At 37.6% G+C, this 19,427-nt stretch overlaps 1 protein-coding gene across 1 annotated transcript in view; it reads right to left on the bottom strand.

The window, feature by feature from the left end:
* Positions 1–19,427, bottom strand: part of LOC126162872 (uncharacterized) — a 112,673-nt gene that overhangs the window by 7,526 nt on the left and 85,720 nt on the right. The window contains exons 6-7 of the mRNA XM_049919657.1: positions 16,122–16,259; positions 12,363–12,515 (exon numbers count right to left, since the gene is read on the bottom strand). Coding sequence (XP_049775614.1) covers positions 12,363–12,515; positions 16,122–16,259 — 291 coding nt within the window. The remainder of the gene's footprint in view (positions 1–12,362; positions 12,516–16,121; positions 16,260–19,427) is intronic.

Below are 19,427 nucleotides of genomic sequence, written 5' to 3'. Positions count from 1 at the left end.
CGCTTCTCAAATCACCATTCACAATAATGTCCCGCAAACTGTTAGAAATAGATTTGCTTGAACAGTTACCAGAGAGCACCAAAAAAATGGGTGTTATGGCACATACACAGTTATGACGATGTAGGAAGCCAATGCTCAATGTCTGATCTGCTCATATGCTTTTTGTTGCATTTCTGTTTGGAATTTCGTGCTTAGTGGGGCACCACGTGGCCATGTGCAGCACGACAGCATGTTGTTTGGAGAGGATATACGGACTTATTGTACTTATGACAATTGTTTATCATATCTTATTCTGTTATTTGGCAACTTAAACATACATTTTTTTTTTATTTTTACTCTGCAATACTATTATGTGGTGTCTCCATTCGGGTTTACATCCACACAGCAGTGCAAAAAGCTAATAAGAAGGAATACAAATTTTGTGAGGGTGGTGGGGCAGTTGTTTGTATACACCAGACCTAAGGATGATAAGTCTTTTATGACTTTTTCAAATAGTATGAAAAATTAACAAGGTTATCTGTGAAGCCTTGAAACTGTACAACTGGCAGTTTATATTCTACTACAGGAGTAAATATAAAGCCTTGAGGCGAGTTACAATGATAAAACATGGTGTGCTGCCAGTCTACAATTTACCAAAGAATGGCTTTCTGTAAATTTAAGACATGAAGCACCACGCAAGTGTTGAAACATGTCTTGTGATCAAAAAACATTGTATATCACGAAAGGTAGATTTGTAAATATCTTCTAAAGCTGTCAATACATTTGAAACAAAACATTTTATTCAATAGTACTAACCAAATTTGCCTACTTAGCCATCTTCAAATGAAAAGTTATGTATATTCGTACATGCTTAGCATAAACAGATCTTACATTATGTCATAAAAGAAACTGGACATCAGAATACTCCAAGTGCATTGGAATTTCATAAACCACACTAAAATGCATAATTCGGCATAAAGTGTACATTCGTATATCCAAATTCACACTGAAGTGTAGGCTCTGATCTGTTATTAAATTAAGCTTTTCAGTGTAATTTTTGGGATGACATTTTTTTTTGTAGTACCAGTACTGTGTTATCCCACGTTTGATTCTTTATTATGCTGTATGTGGCGGGGCGGAAGATGAAAATGTGCACTTGAAATTCAGTGAACAGTTGAAACTTGCTAGTAGTGTGGAATGAAACATTTTGTTTCAAATAAACCGGCTCCCTTTGTGGACAAGATTCATAAAAGCCACACTTCTTTAGCAAACCAACAAAAAGAACTTTACTGTTCTGCAAGACGATTAATGTGTGATTGCCAGTAACATGGAAATAAAATAAAATCAGAAAACTGAACCTAATAAAATATTTCAGTCTTCCGAAATTATGTGAATGTATCTTGATTCGCTAGATGGCTCCCAGCCACAGAAATCCATTTTGTGTCCCCCCCCCCCCCCCCCCCCCCCCCCCACACACACACACACACACACACAAACAAAAAAAAACCTGGCTGGTATCTGACTGCTTGCTTGCTGCTCATATAGCTAACTGCAACACTTCATGTACCCAGAGGTGGGAGAAGACGCTGCTCATACATGCTCTGCACATGCGTGTGAGCCTGCTGGCAACTAATCAAACAAAACTAAAGTATCAGGTGTGTTATGTTCATCGAAAGCAGTTTTTTGTTATGAAGTACTGCATGGTTTTTGTCCTAATGCCTTTGAAACATTTTGCTATCGGCAGATGCTTGTGTGTGCACTGTGTTTTGTTGTAAATGGCACATTTTATATGGAATTTAAGTTTCATTTGGCTGTTTTTCTCTTATTTATGTTTTACTGCTGCAGTGTGTTATTCTGCAGCAGCGGGCTAAAATAAAATTTGGTGTTGGTATATCAGTTCTTATCAGTCAAAATTCCAAAAATTTAACTGAAAACTAAAACAATGAAATATTTCCAGAATTCTAGAAAATTCCTAGGTTTTTTCTGGTTTTCTCCCACATGAAAAAAATCCCCAGGTTTTTCCAGGATTCCTAGTTGTCTTGGGGCATATTACAGCCTGGCAGAACTGACAAAGAGGGAGATTTTATGGTGAAAACTGTTGTGAGTATAGATTAATTGAGTGGAGGAGGAGGCATGGAAACAAGGATAGAGATGAATTTGGGGTTTTGCTCCTTCAGAGCACACAAGGAAAGGTAGTCAAAACACTGGCAGAGGATGTGGTTAATTTGTTCCAGTCACAGATGGTACTGTGTGATGAGAGAAGTGCTCCTTTGCAACTCTCTCAATGAGTGTTTGGTGAATTACAAGCATTTGTGGATATGGCATGGGCGATCTGTTTGTGAAATAGGTTTGGAGGGTAGTACCTGTTTGTGACGGCCTTTGTTCATTCTTCAAAATACTGAGCAAAGGATTGTATATGTGCAGTCCACAGGTGGCATGAGTTTATGGGAGAAGCTTTTCAGTGTGATAAGGTCGGCAGCAGTCAAGTGGAGGTACTGTTGATGATTGGTAGCCTGGATATGAACTCAGGTTATATAGTGTATGCGTGAACTGAACTGATTCAATAAAATGAATAGAATATGGGGATGAAATACATTAAGATGCAATGATACAAAGAAACACCATCACCCAGAATGTTGTATCTAAAATGTAATTAATACATCTTAACTAATATAAATTTGTTATGGGCTGGCACAAAATGTCATTACTTACAATATATTCTTTTTTATATGCTTTTTGACCACCCAATGCTTCAATCATATGCGAGTCATTCCGAAAGTAATGCCTTCTATTTTTTGTGGTGACACTGGAAATTCATGCCAGATGTTGTTGGTGTGGTGCTAATGCCTGAACCTTCCTCTTTCATTTGGAGATGGTTCCACCATTGTTCTGCAGCAGTTGGTGCCAGAAGAGGAGTGTTCCAAAATAGAGTTTGATATGGAAGTATGTATAAAACAGTGATGTGTGAATGAATTCCTCACTGCTGAAGAAACTGTACTGGTTGAAATCTATCAACACTTGCTAAAGGTGTATGGAGATGATACAACAGACATGAGCAATGTGAGGCTGTCGGTACAGCATTTTCAAGGTGGTGAAAAGGATGTGCATCACAAGCCATGGCCCGGTCGAACCTGCACAGTTGTCATCCCTCGCAATGAAGAGAATCTTGATCACTCATCCATGCTGATCGGCTGATAATGGCCACAAAATTGTGTGCAAATTCTGTTGGGTGTAATGCCTTGGAAACAATGTTGGAATACCTTCATTATCACAAACTCTGTGTGAGATGGGCCCTGCAACTGCTTATAGAAGAACAAACAATCATCGAATGGAGATTTGTCAGGACCTGCTAGACCAATATGAAGCTGAAGGTGACAGCCTTTTGACTAGCATTGTCGTTGGAGATGAGATGTTGAGTCACCACTAAGGGCCGGAATTCGAAAGGCAGTCCACGGAATAGCGACATGCAAATTCTCCCTCAAAGAAGAAATTCAAGACACAGTCATCTGCAGGCAAAGTACTGTTCACAGTCTTCTGGGATAGCCAGGGTATGGTTTTTTTGGATGTCCTGAAGCCTGGAGAAACTGTCAATTCAGCATACTACAATACAAAACTGACAGCTAAAGCCCAAATTTCCAGGATAAGGCCAGAGAAGAAGATCAACTTTCATCTGCAACATGATAATGCCAGGCCCAACACCAATTTTGCAACCACAAAACTCATTGGAAAATTCGTCTGGAATGTCTTATGATGTCCACTGTACAGCCGCAATTTAGTGCCTACAGACTTAAATCTCTTTGGGCCTCTGAAAGATGGACTACATGGCAAACATTTTCAAGACTTGGATGCTGTTGTCAAATCGTAAGGAAGTGGTTAGCCTCAGCTGGTTCTGATTTTTACAAGCATGGCACACAGGCTCTGGTTCATCGTTGGCAAAAGTGCATGACGATTGGTGGTGACTACATGGAAAAATGACAGTCTGTAGCTGAAATATTGCTCTATTTAGCTGTGCCGTTGTGATTTAATTATCTCCTGTAACTTCCATGAATAAAAATAGGAGGCATTACTTTCAGAAAGACCCTCGTATACTGAGTGTATACCTTTACTCCTTTCTCTATCAAGAAATAATTATGCAATCAAGATAACAATTAAGTGAATTTTTACCATTGTTGTACTGCACAAAACCACCACATGCAAAATAATGATTATTGATATAGCAGTTGATGGAAACAGTTGATATTGCTAATGTGGTTGCACAGGATCAAGACATCATTTAACAGAGGAATTGTGGAAGAGGGCCACTGACAGACTGGAGTCATGAAATACGCAAACACTGATGCCCAGGTGCTTAATGTTCATAGGCTGACACAACAACTTCTAACAACAACGTTGGCATCCAGAAGGTTCAGAATACAAAGGCCAGTATTGATTTTATGCTTTCACAGGTAGTCCTGCCTAGGACAGAATGACCAACTAGCTATAAGTCTGCATGACTGGCCACCAACACACAGTGGCCAAGAGAGAGTTGGAGAATCCAGCTGCTGAATATACTGCAGAGCACAATGTGCTTCACTACAATGAGTGCTTTGCAGTCTGCGCCTTCTGGATCCTTCCTAACAACACCAGCATTTCTGTACTGCACAGGTGGGAACACAATTTATCTTATGTTCCCTAATTACATAACTGAACTTGCTACGTGGAACAGTGCCAATAAAAAGACAAAGAAGTGCTCATACTATCACTCGACACTAAGCCTACACTTCACATCAGGGAATGCAAGACCTTCAAAGAGATTCTTGATACGCTGCATTAGATTCATAATGTTCACTCAGTCGAAATCATTGATCTGCTTAGAAGCTAAATTCATAACATAATGTGGGGAGCAATTGGTGGCATACAGGGCCATATAATCAAATTTGATGAAATACAACATCAACTTTCTTTGTCGGACAAGCTGATAATGATGGTGACCTTTGCGCATGACTTTGGCTAACTCTGCCCAAAGATTTCAGTTATTTCATATTACATGCCATGATTTATCTGCTGAAGGGAAAACATGAAATATGTTACAAAAACAGATCTTAAATTATGAATTGAGAACAACAGATCCTTGTGGTGAAAGTGTTGGTACAGTAATGATGTCGAAAATGAAGGTTAATGAACTGCAACAATGGAGCAATGAAACTTCACCTCACGCAGATATATCAAAAAAGTCTTATTATAAAGGGAATGAAGATAGAAAATGCTTTTCATGTAGCAAAGTAGGTGTCTTACCAAAACAGTGTAACACAGGTTCAGTTTGTTTTAAATGATAAGAAAAAAGACTATCAATAAAATGAGTGTCCTAGCTTTGACAAATGGAACAACTGTGCTACGTAATCATCTTCTGTAACATCAGTAGGAAACTCAATAAATTGTAGTCACACAGACACTTCAAAAATTGAGAAGAAAGTTTTAAAGGTGAGACTGAAAATTTTTTTCTGAATGTAGAAACAAATGGACTGTGATGAGTGGTACATTGACAGAGATGTGACACATCATATACCAAATCTAAGTGACTGACACACCACGTATGAGCCATTTGAAACTGCAAGAAAGACGGATAGTACCAAAATATAAATTAAATTGTATGGTACAGGCTGAACTAATGTACAGGTCTTCAATGGACAGAAATGGATAGAGTGATATTTTGAAGATGTTCGGTTTTGTCTACATGGGTCTTGTAGTTTATTTTCTATTAAGAAAGCTACAGAAAAAGGATTAAATCAAATAATCAAAAATGATGGCAAGTTCTGGGTATTTTCTTAATGAGATGGCATGGAAAATGGATCATCAAAATAAACACTAAGTGTACCAGTATTTGAAGTATTGTGATATGCAGACAATGACTGATAGTAGCTTTTGGGAAGGATGTGTCTATCATAAACAACTAAAATTGGAGAATTAGTTTATGCAGATATTTGCAGACCAATGCAAGAAATTATCTGCAGGGTCATCAATACTTACTTAGCTATTTTCAAGTGTCGTGTCCCATGCCATGCAATTCAGGATTTTCTGTGATTTCCCTAAATCGCTCCAGGCAAGTGGGTTGGGTTAGGATGGTGGGGTGGGGTGGACAGGGGGCTGGGGGCTGAGTTGAGTTAGGTTGGCGGGGTGCAGTGATCAGGGGGTTGGGGCTGAACTGGGTTGATGGATGCAGGCTTTGGTTGGTTTGGTGGTGCGTGTTGTTTATGTTTCTTGTTGGGTAGGGAGGGGCTGTTTTCGTGGGGGTGGGGACGCTGCATATATGACAGTGCTCTTATTCACTTTTTTGTCTCTGTTCTGGTTATGTGTACAAGTCTCAATCTCTCAACATTTGGAAAGTCATGTCAAGCAAGTTTCATTTTTTGAATGAATGTACTTGGTCAATACTGTGCTTTGTTAGTGTTCATGATTTTTTTGTTAGGTGTGTAGTGAGATTTTGTTTTATAATTTATCTTTCGATATCGGTGTGTCAGGTTGAGCTATTAGATCAATTTAGATTGTCAACAAAGTTTCATTAGTTTTCGTGAATTTGTGTTAGATTTGTAATATGATTACTTTTATATCTTGGTATTGGTGTGTCAAGCTGAGCTATACAGGTCAACTTAGGTTATCAATACTGCATTTTGTTATATTAGAATATGTTTCACTTAGTGTGTAGTGCTGCTTTTTGTAAGCTTTCTGTATTGGTACTGTCTTTCAAGGTGAGCTATACAGCGCAACTCAAATTGTCGAAATGTATGTTATTATAATCATCTTGAGGTTGAAGCTCTTTTGTCCATGTTTACTTTCACAATATTTGTGTTTTTGGAGGGGGTCTGCCTTTAGCAAAACACAATTTTGTTTTTTTATCCCAAACATGTTTCACTCAAGTTGCAACACCATCAGTGGACTTTTATTTTATGGCTGTTAAACATAAAGAATGTTCTTTATTGTTTGTAAATATGTAAATATTTTGAAGAACAAATAAAATTATGTATTCATATCTTTTTACCACGTGGTATGGTTTTTCTGATGTATTATGTTTTTATAGTGCCAGTTTTCTTTCATGACAAACCATGCAAAATCAACAAACTTATTTGAAAAGAATAATGAACATACCACTAGCACAAACCGGGCAGGAATTCAAAAGGAAAACAAAGTGTCAAAAATGAGTTTCTATTACTTGGTGACTGTCTTTCGAAAAAGGTCAAGATCCTTGCCTGTTAAATAACCTGGAGCTGAATTCCATTGGATGAACAAAGACTTTAAATATTGCTGATATCTGTATTATGGATATTAAGCACAGTCCATGGCATAATTCTCTGCCTAATGTTCCATCTTCCAAAGCTTGAAACATTATATGAGGCTTTAATGATACAGAAAGCTGTTACAGGCTCAAATAAGCTCAGCAGGTCGATCTTTATACATGTATCCATGCAACAGTCAGTTTGTACCTTCATTAGACCGCTTCCTAAAAGTGCTGAGTCGCACCGATGTATGCTATGGAGCTTTTTGTGGGGAAGAGCTGGCAGTGTTTGTTTTATTTAGAACTAGGGCTTACAACTTCTCTAATTTCAGTCCTCCTTTTCTTTTGACATTGTTTTTGTGCTTTTGTATTTCTATGGCCTCTCTCTACATTGTAGCATAGTAATTATTAGATCTTGGTAAAACCACAGTGTCAGGGCAACAAATTTGGCGAGTTCCAGATCCTAGTGCATAATCTGCTACTGCTGATTTATCCATCTTGCCCAGGTGACAGTAGCTTGTGTTCCTTCAGGCAAGTGTTAATGCTTCTTTTTTGTGCTTCCTACTTCCTTGGCCACAAGGGCAAGGGACCGTATACACCAAGGTGACAGAAGTCATCAGATACCTTCTAATATCATGTCTGACCCGCTTTTGCCTGGCGTAGTGCAGCAACTCGCCATGACGTGGGCTCAACAAGTCACTGGAAGTCCCCTGCAGAAATATTGAGCCATGCTGCCTCTGTAATAACTCATAATTGTGAAAGTGTTGCCGGTGCAGGATTTTGTGCACAAACTGACCACTTGATTATGTTCCGTAGATGTCTGATGGGTGGCCAAATCATTCTCTCAAATTTCCCAGAGTGTTCTTCAAACAAATCATGAACAATTGTGAACCAGTGACATGGCGCATTATTATCCACATAAATTCCATCATTGTTTGGGAACATGAAGTCCACAAGTGACTGCAAATGGTCTCCAAGTAGCCAATCATAACCATTTCCAGTCAATGATCAGTTCAGTTGGACCAGAGGACCCAGTCCATTCCATGTAAACGCAGTCCACATCGCTATGGAGCAACCACCAGTTTTCACAGTGCCTTGTTGACGACTTAGGTCCATGGCTTCTTGGGGTTTCCACCACATTTGAATCTAACCATCACCTCTTACCAACTGAAATCAGGACTCACTTGACCAGGTCATGGTCTTCCGGTCATCTAGCATCCAACCGATATGATCATGAGCCCAGGAGAGGTGCTGCAGGTGCTACCATGCTGTTAGCAAAGGTACTCGTGTTGGTCATCTACTGCCATCGCTCACTAATGTCAAATTTCGCTGCACAGTCCTAACAAAGATGTTCATCATATGTCCCCCATTGATTTCTGTAGTTACTTCATGTAGTGTTGCTTATCTGTTAGCACTGACAACTCTATGCAAACACTGCTGCTCTCGGTCGTTAAGTGATGGCCGTCGGCCACTGGTTTGTCAGTGGTGAGAGGCAATTCCTGAAATTTGGTATTCACAACACACTCACAAAAAAGGAAGGTCTGTAAACTTTGTGAACAGAAAGGGCACAAAACACATTCAATTTTAGTGAGTCTCTTTTATGTTTGATGATGACACCAGGATTTTGTGATCCCAAATTCTTACATTATGGTGGCTTACTTCACCTGATGGACGAAACATCGATTCGTTTGAAAAAAATGAGTCACTGAAATGCAAAACTTGTATCTTCTGTTATGGTTGCCAGGACACAACTGCTGCAGTAACTGCAACTTGCAAAGCTTCATATGCAGGCGTCATTGCAAACACGCCACACTGTTGTTAGAGGAAGTTGATGTTACTGGCCTAAACATACTATGGACTCCCAAGATCTCTGTGTGAATGCATCTCAGATATGCTCAACATTTTCATCATATGTGTACAGCCAACCAGTGCTCTTCTCTTTGCATATGCAACCAACTACCAACAATTTTGTATTCCAGTTATAAATCTGCTTGTGCAGAAGTGGCTTCTCGCTGAATCAATCTTGGAATGCATGTTAGAATTGCACAATGGATTGACTTCATGCAAATTCCAATACAAAAAATGAGTTCTCTTGTAAGGTAGTTGCTGCACTGCTACAAACAAACAACAGCGCAGCAGTGTCAGAGCTTTAAACCTTCTTCTATTCAGTAACATGTGCAATGTGCTTCTACCATTTACAGTTTGTCTGTAATAAACAACAGAAATCTGTTCTTTCTTTTGAATCATCCTGTATAATAATGCAACAAATGTTATGTAATTATTATAATGTATAAATGCCAAGATTACTACCTTGACAACAGCCATATTTGTGAAAAAATAAATGCAGACAGTCACAACAAAATGACTGCTATACATTTGAGCTTTCAGACAAAATGCCTTCACACACACACACACACACACACACACACACACACACACACACACACAGTGCTCATGTGTGCGTGAGTTGCCCTTGCGTGAATGTGTGTGTTTTCTACTTTGGAAAAAGGACTTTAGGCTGAAAGCTCAAATGTATAACTGTCTTTTTTGCTGTGTCTGTCTGTGACTCAGTGTCTCTTTTATAAGGTGAGCAGCATTCTACCCTTTTCATAACATTATCTGTATGTGTATCATATAAAAAAGTACATAAAAATGATTTGCTAGAAAAATAGAAGGAATAAACCACAGCTTTACATATACGTTATGATGGCCTATACCTAAACCTAAATCAGCAAAGTGAGATCGTTATCATAATCATCTTTTGTCCCCAGCAGTGAACTCTGTTCTGGAGCATAGACTCCCCAGGTTTCTAATACCTCCTTTGTTTCTTGTATCAGTACATCCATTCCTGCTACAGACTATCATGTAATTAATAAGTAATGTAGTTTCTTTTAGAAATAGGTAAAATAAGGGAAAGGCAACCACTTACCTACAGCAGATCAATGTGTGGAGTATAGAAACACCTAACAGAAAACAGCATTCATACTAGTTTTTGAGCACTCGCTCTTTTTATAATGAGAGTACACACATTCAGACACACAGGAATGAATGTTTGAGTATCTGTGTGGTTGTGTGTGAGAATGTGTGTCCTTTGCTAGAAAAAGAGTGAGTGCTCAAAAACTAATGTGAAGGCTGTTTTCTGTTACATGTTTCTGTACTCCATGCATCAATCTGCTGTAGGTGAGTGGGTGCCTTACCCTTATAGATAGTGTCGGAAGTTCCATGCGGCTTTTCGCGGATGATGCTGTAGTATACAGAGAAGTTGCAGCATTAGAAAATTGTAGTGAAATGCAGGAAGATCTGCAGCGGATAGGCACTTGGTGCAGGGAGTGGCAACTGATCCTTAACATAGACAAATGAAAGGTATTGCGAATACATAGAAAGAAGGATCCTTTATTGTATGATTATATGATAGCGGAAAAAACACTGGTAGCAGTTACTTCTGTAAAATATCTGGGAGTATGCGTGCGGAACGATTTGAAGTGGAATGATCATCTAAAATTAATTGTTGGTAAGGCGGGTGCCAGGTTGAGATTCATTGAGAGAGTCCTTAGAAAATGTAATCCATCAACAAAGGAGGTGGCTTACAAAACACTCGTTCGATCTATACTTGAGTATTGCTCATCAGTGTGGGATCCGTACCAGATCGGGTTGATGGAGGAGATAGAGAAGATCCAAAGAAGAGCGGCGCGTTTCGTCACAGGGTTATTTGGTAACCATGATAGCGTTATGGAGATGTTTAGCAAACTCAAGTGGCTGACTCTGCAAGAGAGGCACTCTGCATCGCGGTGTAGCTTGCTCGCCAGGTTTCAAGAGGGTGCGTTTCTGGATAAGGTATCGAATATATTGCTTCCCCCTACTTATACCTCCCAAGGAGATCACGGACGTACAATTAGAGAGATTCGAGCGCGCATGGAGGCTTTCAGACAGTCGCTCTTCCCGCGAACCATACGCGACTGGTGGCTTGCGGAGTATAAATGTAGATGTAGATTTTATGTATTTCTCCATCTCGGAATTTCCTTTATTGTTACTGTTTCTTTCAGCTTCTTCGTAGAGTTTTTTATCATACACTGTTTTCTTTTGCAATATTAACTAGTTTTACACTCTTGTTCTTGCTGTTCTCTGGAGTCCAGGGCTATTTTTGGCATCATGAGTAACAATAATTTTTATGTGGGTGAACTACCGACACACAGTTTAATTATGATTTACTGCTGAAAGTCTCTCTCTTTCTTAGAAATATTCAGTTTTAAGGCACCAGAAACTGACCTTTCATCCTCCCCATTCGTTACACTCTAAATGCAGTACACTCGCCTGAAAACAAATAGCTGCTGCCTTCATACATGTGGGTGTAGCATTTATTGGAAGAACTGTTAAGAAGTCATAGTGGCATTTTTCAACGTTATGTTGCTCCAATCTATCTGACAAGCATTGGGACCCATTACACAGTACCAGCATTTTTACACTAATCATACACTCCCAAACCTCTGTGTGGTAGGTAGCCTTCAATTGTTGCTGCACTTATCTTCAATTCCTCTTTAGAAATGCAAAAATATTTTGAAATCAGTTGTTGAGCACTCCTGTGACATAGTTGTCATGATACACTGTGACAGTGCCACTGCTAATTCAAATAGACAAATATTACAGCATTAAGATTTCAGAAAGCAGTGAACTAGGTTGGGTAAGTCTGTTTCATAAAATTTATTCCTGCTAATCACTGCATAAGCTTCCTGTTTCCTTACAAAAGATGGTCATTACGTAAACATACATTCTAGACAGTTTGGTTTTGTAACTGTAGTCTACAGATACAAACTATGTGGTGTAAAAATTCTAAACTGCAGTGGCAGCAAATTTAAAAAAGGATACACACACCTGTCATAGTGTTTCTGAAACGTTACTCTTCATCACAAATAACAAGTGAATCTCGAAAAAGTAACTTCAACTATTAATTCAGTAGCTATGAGATGGATTTTAATACTATACACATATAATGTGTTATCCTCAACTGTCACATATCCAGCGAGAAACACTATGGTGATAACTTTATCCGTGTGAAACAGAAACGAGTTTTACACAGTTACGTATGAAACAGTTGCAGCGTTCCAAAATTCAGTTCAATGTGAACAAAAAAACTCACCTTCATAGACATTAATAGCCACAGGCTTGATGATTTTTGACACATCATTGCTAATGATCAGTACAATAGTGTAAGTTCCTGACTCAGAGAAATAATGTGTAACTGTGAATTTACAGGTGTCCAAAATTCTTGATGTCATACATGTTTCTTCACCTGGAAAGTAGATGTAACAAAAATCAGCTTTATAAGTAATATAATTTTAATTCTATGAATGCATGTTTATTTATGTTTTATCTACAAGGATTATTTCGAAAATACTGCACACTGTGCACTGTGAACGGAATGGACAGTGTCTTGAAAGGAGGATATAAGATGAACATCAACAAAAGCAAAACGAGAATAATGGAATGTAGTCGAATTAAATCGGGTGTTGCTATGGGAATTAGGTTATGAAATGAAACGCTTAAAAATAGTAGATGAGTTTTGCTATTTGGGGAGCAAAGTAGCTGATGATGGTTGAAGTACCAGATGAAAATTTTGATTTTAGCTCCCCTATTGTTTTTAGCATTTCTTGTTCATCTGTTGGGCATAGGAAGAGAGACTTGTTACTAGGGATAGTTTTAACCTGATTTGCAGTGACAGCATATTGAAAGTTTTGCTTCACCAGAATCTCAGCTGCCTCAGAGAAATATGAGTTAAAATTACTTGCTATCTGCTGGGGATCAGATATTACAGAAGTGTTTTTATTCAGTTTTATATTATGGTATTCTCTCTGTTTTACTCCTGTTTCATGCCTTACAATGTCCCTTATGGTTTCATTTTATGTTGTGTATTTGCTATGAAGGAAGTACTTGCCATTCTTTTTGCTTCTTTTATGACTTTACTTAAAATCTTTTTGTAATTCTTACTGAGACACAAACAAGATTTTTCCAGTGGTTGAAGTAGTGCTATACAATGTTTTTGCAACCAATCATTCAAAATATCAGTTGATTTTTCTCACATGCTGCTTAGACTTTCTATTCTATTCACAATGGCAAACTTTCCTAGATTTCATTCTCCACTTGGTACTCCGATTCCCACACAATTTCTCAGCTTTTACTACCTACCATCTATACAGTTTTGATACTGCTCAAAACTACTCAACAGTATTCTACTGTTATAGTATAGGAAATTGTGGCGAAACAAGCACTGTATTGTTTGAGAGATAGAGAGGCAAGCAAGTGTGCCGGGACTTACCCCAGTACACTGCTAGTAGCACGTCACCATAACGCGTCTGTGCGTAGCACATGAGTATTGCACCATAATTAAGAATGAAATTAAAAGTTAAAGTTGATTCTTCAAACTTTGTCAGTATATGCTTTAGTGTAATAATGTTTAAACTGTCAAGTATCAGATTGATTAGGTCAATATTTTACCTAAATACAATGTTTCAAGAAAAAAATAAGTGATGCTAAATAATAAAGCTAGGAAGCCAGAAATTGGTCATAATGTGCACACTTATGTCAAAATTAACTGGTACAAGTCTCAACATGATTAAAGCAATATTTTGATCACAATCCATGTTTTTAAGAAAAATTGAAGACTCTAAATATTAGACTTAGAAATGTGCAAATTTGTATGACGCTTCAGTTCAACATAAAAATAATAACCATGTGAGCCCATTAAGGTACCTCTGATAGTTTTTGAGTAATTTACTGAAAACTAAGTTTGGAAAAAAACTCCTTATTTGTAGTAGATTAAGTATCTTTCATATTAATGCTAGAAATTTTTGGTTACAGCATGTGATGAAACCTATTAAGTAATACAGCTATAACAAGTTTTAGGACCTTGATGTTGCTAACAACCAATACAAGGTCTCAAAGTTGTAGTTCATAGGTCATGTTCTACTGTCATTTCCATTTTAAAAAAATTCTAGAAGGCAAAGTTTTAATGCAGACAAGCTAAAACTTTTTCTGTGATTTCAAGCAAATAATTACAAAGATTCTAAATTGATTCGTGACATTGTTATTATATATTGTGTGTCCGAGAAAGCAGCCGTTTAGAGACTGCTACCGTGTGCTTGGGGCAGATGACAGCAGGTGTTCCCTTGGCCATCTGCCGCGCCACATATGTACAAATACAGCCCAAGACGCAATACTAGCCTTAACTTCGCACCCCGGCACCGTAAGATCTGTGTCAGTCAAACACCAAAGTGTCCGCTGCCTCGGATTACGTCAGACACAGGCTGTTACAAAATGCTTGTTTTTAGTAAAAATAGATAGTGAACTCGCGAGGACTGTACACCATCCTGGATCACTCAGATTTCGCAAAAGTAACTGGTAGTGTGCTGCCCGTAATATTAACAAATCCGCATGGCTAGTGGTGACTATTATTTTCCACTTTTGTGGTGAGCACTTATTTTGATTATCTCTAGTCAGGGCGGAAGACCATTTAGTAGGAACTTACCGTAGAGGTCGCCTCTGAACTGCTCATAGTGCTGTTTAGGATAGAGAGATTTACTATCAGTATGAACATAATTAATATTGAAATGTTGCGCATGTGAAACTTTACCAAATATATGTTTCAATTAGAACTCAAAATCTTCATTTATAATCATAGTCCTGATCCCGCTGAGCAAACAGAGAATTGAAACATTTCTTTCAGTGGGCTGGACAAGAATGTGGACTTGCAGACTGGGAACTATGGTCAGTACGTTCTCCATTGCTTTCTGGCTGACCAAGAAATAGTTGCCAGGCTCTCATAAAAGATGGCGAACAATATTTACAACAATTCAAATTTCTTCCAATGACTAATGATTATTATTATGTTAATCACTGCAACCCCACAAAATGACTACAGCTTGGGATATGTCTAAATTATACTATTTATTTGCAATCCCACAATATATTTCAGGTACAACACACAATTTCACAGAAGTTTTGTCATCACACATCATTGTTTTTTGTAGATATTAGTGCATAATCCAGTACTTCTTTTAACATGAGTTCAAGAAGCAGCTTTCTTACTATTTTTGATTACATCACTGGTAAGTAAAAAGTTTGTGGAACAAGTTCGTGACTGGGCTATTGGTGTGATTGTAGCTTTCCTTTGTTGCAGCACTAGGAGGGGGGTGGGCAGCAGACCCATTGTCCCAGGCATATTTAATACCTAGGACAGACCCCCAGTACTCTTTTGACACGAGGATGAGTGGACCTGGGGTCGCCCTGGAGGGACTGGAATGAGAAAAAAACCCTGCTCCTATCCCGGATTGAGACTATGACATTCAGGTTCAGAGTCCAATTCTCTGACCACTAGGCTACCACAGTCACAAGTTCACTGATATAAATGTTTACTCTGTGTTGACATAATCAGTTTTATATACACATTTTTCTGTTATCAGTGCAATTCTGTGTCTAATTATCATGCTGTCATGTTCCCAGTCTCAAAATATAACAAAAAGAATGCAAGTTTGAGTTTAAGGTGACTTCAAAGACCTCCATTTCATAATAAATTTTACTTAGTATTCTCTGAAGTATTTGTGGAAATGAGGATCCTCATATTTTCTGTGTGTGTTAGTCATTAACAAATAATAAGGTGTATCCTAAACAAAACATACTGCCAAGCAGCAGCACTGTCACTGAAAATCTAGGTGTAAAAAAATCTTGTATTCAGAAGAAAACTTCAAAGTTCAGTCTTCTTTTGTCTCAGGAGTCTTGAAAAATGAAATAAACACATTATCTTACACAATTTCTAAAGTAATTAATACTGCCTCACAGTATTCTGTCATCGCAATGCAGATAATATGTTCAATTAATACTTAAAACACTTTTGAATACTTACCAGTGGCATTATATACTCCCGAATAAATGTAACGGCAATAACTGAAATTAGAAGAGCCACTACAAGAGACTGTCAGATTCAGCACATCACCATGTTGTAACCAATTATTTCCAGTGAACGAGACACTCTGAACTGGGGCTGCAACATAAAATGTCAGTCAGTTAAACAAGAGAAACTGTTCAATACATGATCACAGAGTAATGGATTCTTATAAATGGATTCCAGAGGAGACTCACATTACATATAAGATTACTTATGAAAAACATAATGTGATGAAAATTCTTCAGTTTATAGTACAGTAACAAACTAAATGGGAAAACAATGATAAACTGTTGAAGAAATTCATTTCAGCTGGTGTAGTACCCTATGTTCACAAGCACACACAATGCTGAACACATTCTCACATCACATTGTGTAGAGAGTAATATGACAGAAGATTAGGAACACTAAAAATAAAAAATGCAGCTATTGAGAACAGCTACTGGACAGCCAATTATCAAACATCCCATTCTTAAAGGTATATTACAGTATATCTCTTTTGATTGTGGCTGAATATCAAAATAATGTTAATCGAAGAATTAAAGAACATGGACTGCTTATTTACCTATTTAGCCTGACCAGGTTAGGGCCTTAATGCCCTCTCTTACGTCTGACCAGGAACAACACATACAGAAGAAATATTACATAAGTCACAATAATAATAATAATAATAATAATAATGAATATGGTGTTAAAATAACCCCTCTCTTAGTGTGATTACTTGGTTCAGGACAGAATTAATGAAGCCTCCGACAAGTGCTGTCATGGTTGGGGACGACACTTGAACCCTATGCTCGTCCACAATGGTAACGACACTGCTAGCCACACGGAAAATGATTTAAATCCAAATAGAGGTGTTTTGCAGGATATGCTTCCTGCAACCACTCTAGAAGGAAAAACAAAGACAGAGGATGAGATGGTCAGATGAAGTTAACCGACACCTCATGTTCTGTTATTACCAAGCAACAAACCTAGGAACCAACACAACTGGATACAGATCACAAGTATACACAACATTTATTACCAGATACCCAGAATTAAATTTTTTAACAGAACAACGACTAGCTGATCAGATCTGTGTAATAATAAAAAATAACAGGATACCCCAGTCAGAATTAGAAAACATCAAACAACAAGTACAACAAATACTGGAACAAAATAATGTGCAATCAGAAGAAGAAAAAAATACAGTAATGGACTCAAACATCCCAGAGCAAACAAACAAACAAAGAACAACATGCATCAATTAAACAATCAGAGGAAAACAAAATCCTAAGACAGCCACCAGAACAAGCACAAATAGAACACGAAGTGACACACATGTTAGATATAGAAGAAAAATTTCAGCTGACATATATAGAATACAAAGACACAAATACAGACATTAGACCATTCTTGCATAGACCACCAAATAACCCACAAGTCGAAACAACAATAACAACTATCAACACAATCATACACAACAAAATAAATGAAAATACAACTATGGAAGAGTTACAACTACTGGTTTATATAGGAGCACACTAAATATACACACTAGGCAGAGATCAGAACCAACCAACACACAGAAGAAACCCACAAAACCAGCATGGCAAAACAGGCTACAGATCAGAATAGAAAAACTGAGAAAAGACATCGGACAGCTAACACAATTTATAAGAAATGAAATATCAGACCAAAAACAAAAAAGGATAGGTAAAAATCTCACAACAAGAAGCGATAGAGCAATTAGATGAAAAGAAGCAGAAATTACAAGCATTGGCCAAACGACTTGGAAGATACAAAAAAAGTGAAAATAGAAGGAAACAAAACCAAACATTCAACACAAACCAAAATAAATTTTATCAAACAATAGATAACACACACATTAAAATAGACAATCCACCAACCATCACAGACATGGAACACTTCTGGAGCAACATACGGTCAAACCCGGTACAACATAACAGACATGCACGGTGGATACAAGCAGAAACAGACACATACAAGATGATACCACGAATGCCTGAAGTGATAATTTTGCAACATGAAGTCACCCGAGCAATTAATTCTATGCACAATTGGAAAGCCCCTGGAAAAGATAAAATAGCAAATTTATGGCTAAAGAAGTTCACCTCAACACATTCACATCTAACTAAATTATTTAACAGTTACATTGCAGACCCATACACAGTCCCCAATACACTTACACAAGGAATAACTTATCTGAAACCTAAAGATCAAGCAGACACAGCAAACCCAGCAAAATATCGCCACATAACATGCCTACCAACAATATACAAAATATTAACTTCAGTCATTACACAGAAATTAATGACACATACAACACAGAACAAATTTATAAATGAAGAACAAAAAGGCTGCTGCAAAGGAGAACGAGGATGTAAAGAGCAACTGATAATAGATGCAGAGGTCACATATCAAGCTAAAACCAAACAAAGGTCGCTACACTTCGCATACATTGATTACCAAAAATCTTTTGATAGTGTACCCCACTCATGGTTACTACAAATATTGGAAATATACAAAGTAGATCGTAAATTGATACGGTTCCTAAACATAGTAACGAAAAATTGGAAAATCACACTTAATATCCAAGCAAATTCAAATAATATCACATCACAGCCAATACAGATTAAGCGTGGAATATAGCAAGGAGACTCACTAAGTCCTTTCTGGTTCTGCCTTGCTTTGAACCCACTATCCAACATGCTAAATAATACAAATTATGGATATAATATTACTGGAAGATACCAACACAAAATCACACATTTGCTATACATCGATGATCTAAAACTACTGGCAGCAACAAATCAAAAACTCAATGATCTAAAACTACTGGCAGCAACAAATCAAAAACTCAACCAATTACTAAAGATAACAGAAGTATTCAGCAATGATATAAATATGGCTTTTGGACAGACAAATGTAAGAAAAATAGCATAGTCAAGGGAAAACACACTAAACAAGAAGATTACATATTGGATAACCACAGTGACTGCATAGAAGCAATGGAAAAAACAGATGCCTATAAATATCTAGGATACAGACAAAAAATAGGAATAGATAATACAAATATTGGAGTAGTGAAATGGAGTAACACAGACCTAGAAGCACTCAATACACTTACATGATCACAATGCCACAAATATAGAATACATCACATACATTCAGCAACAGAAAGATTCACATTAAGCAGAAAGGAAGGAGGAAGGGGATTTATCAACATAAAAAAACCTACATTATGGACAGGTAGACAATTTAAGA

This window comes from Schistocerca cancellata, chromosome 2 (assembly GCF_023864275.1).
Source record: "Schistocerca cancellata isolate TAMUIC-IGC-003103 chromosome 2, iqSchCanc2.1, whole genome shotgun sequence".
NCBI lineage: Eukaryota > Metazoa > Arthropoda > Insecta > Orthoptera > Acrididae > Schistocerca > Schistocerca cancellata.
The sequence above is the reverse complement of the archived record's forward strand: the minus strand, read 5'-3'. Positions and strand labels throughout refer to the sequence as shown.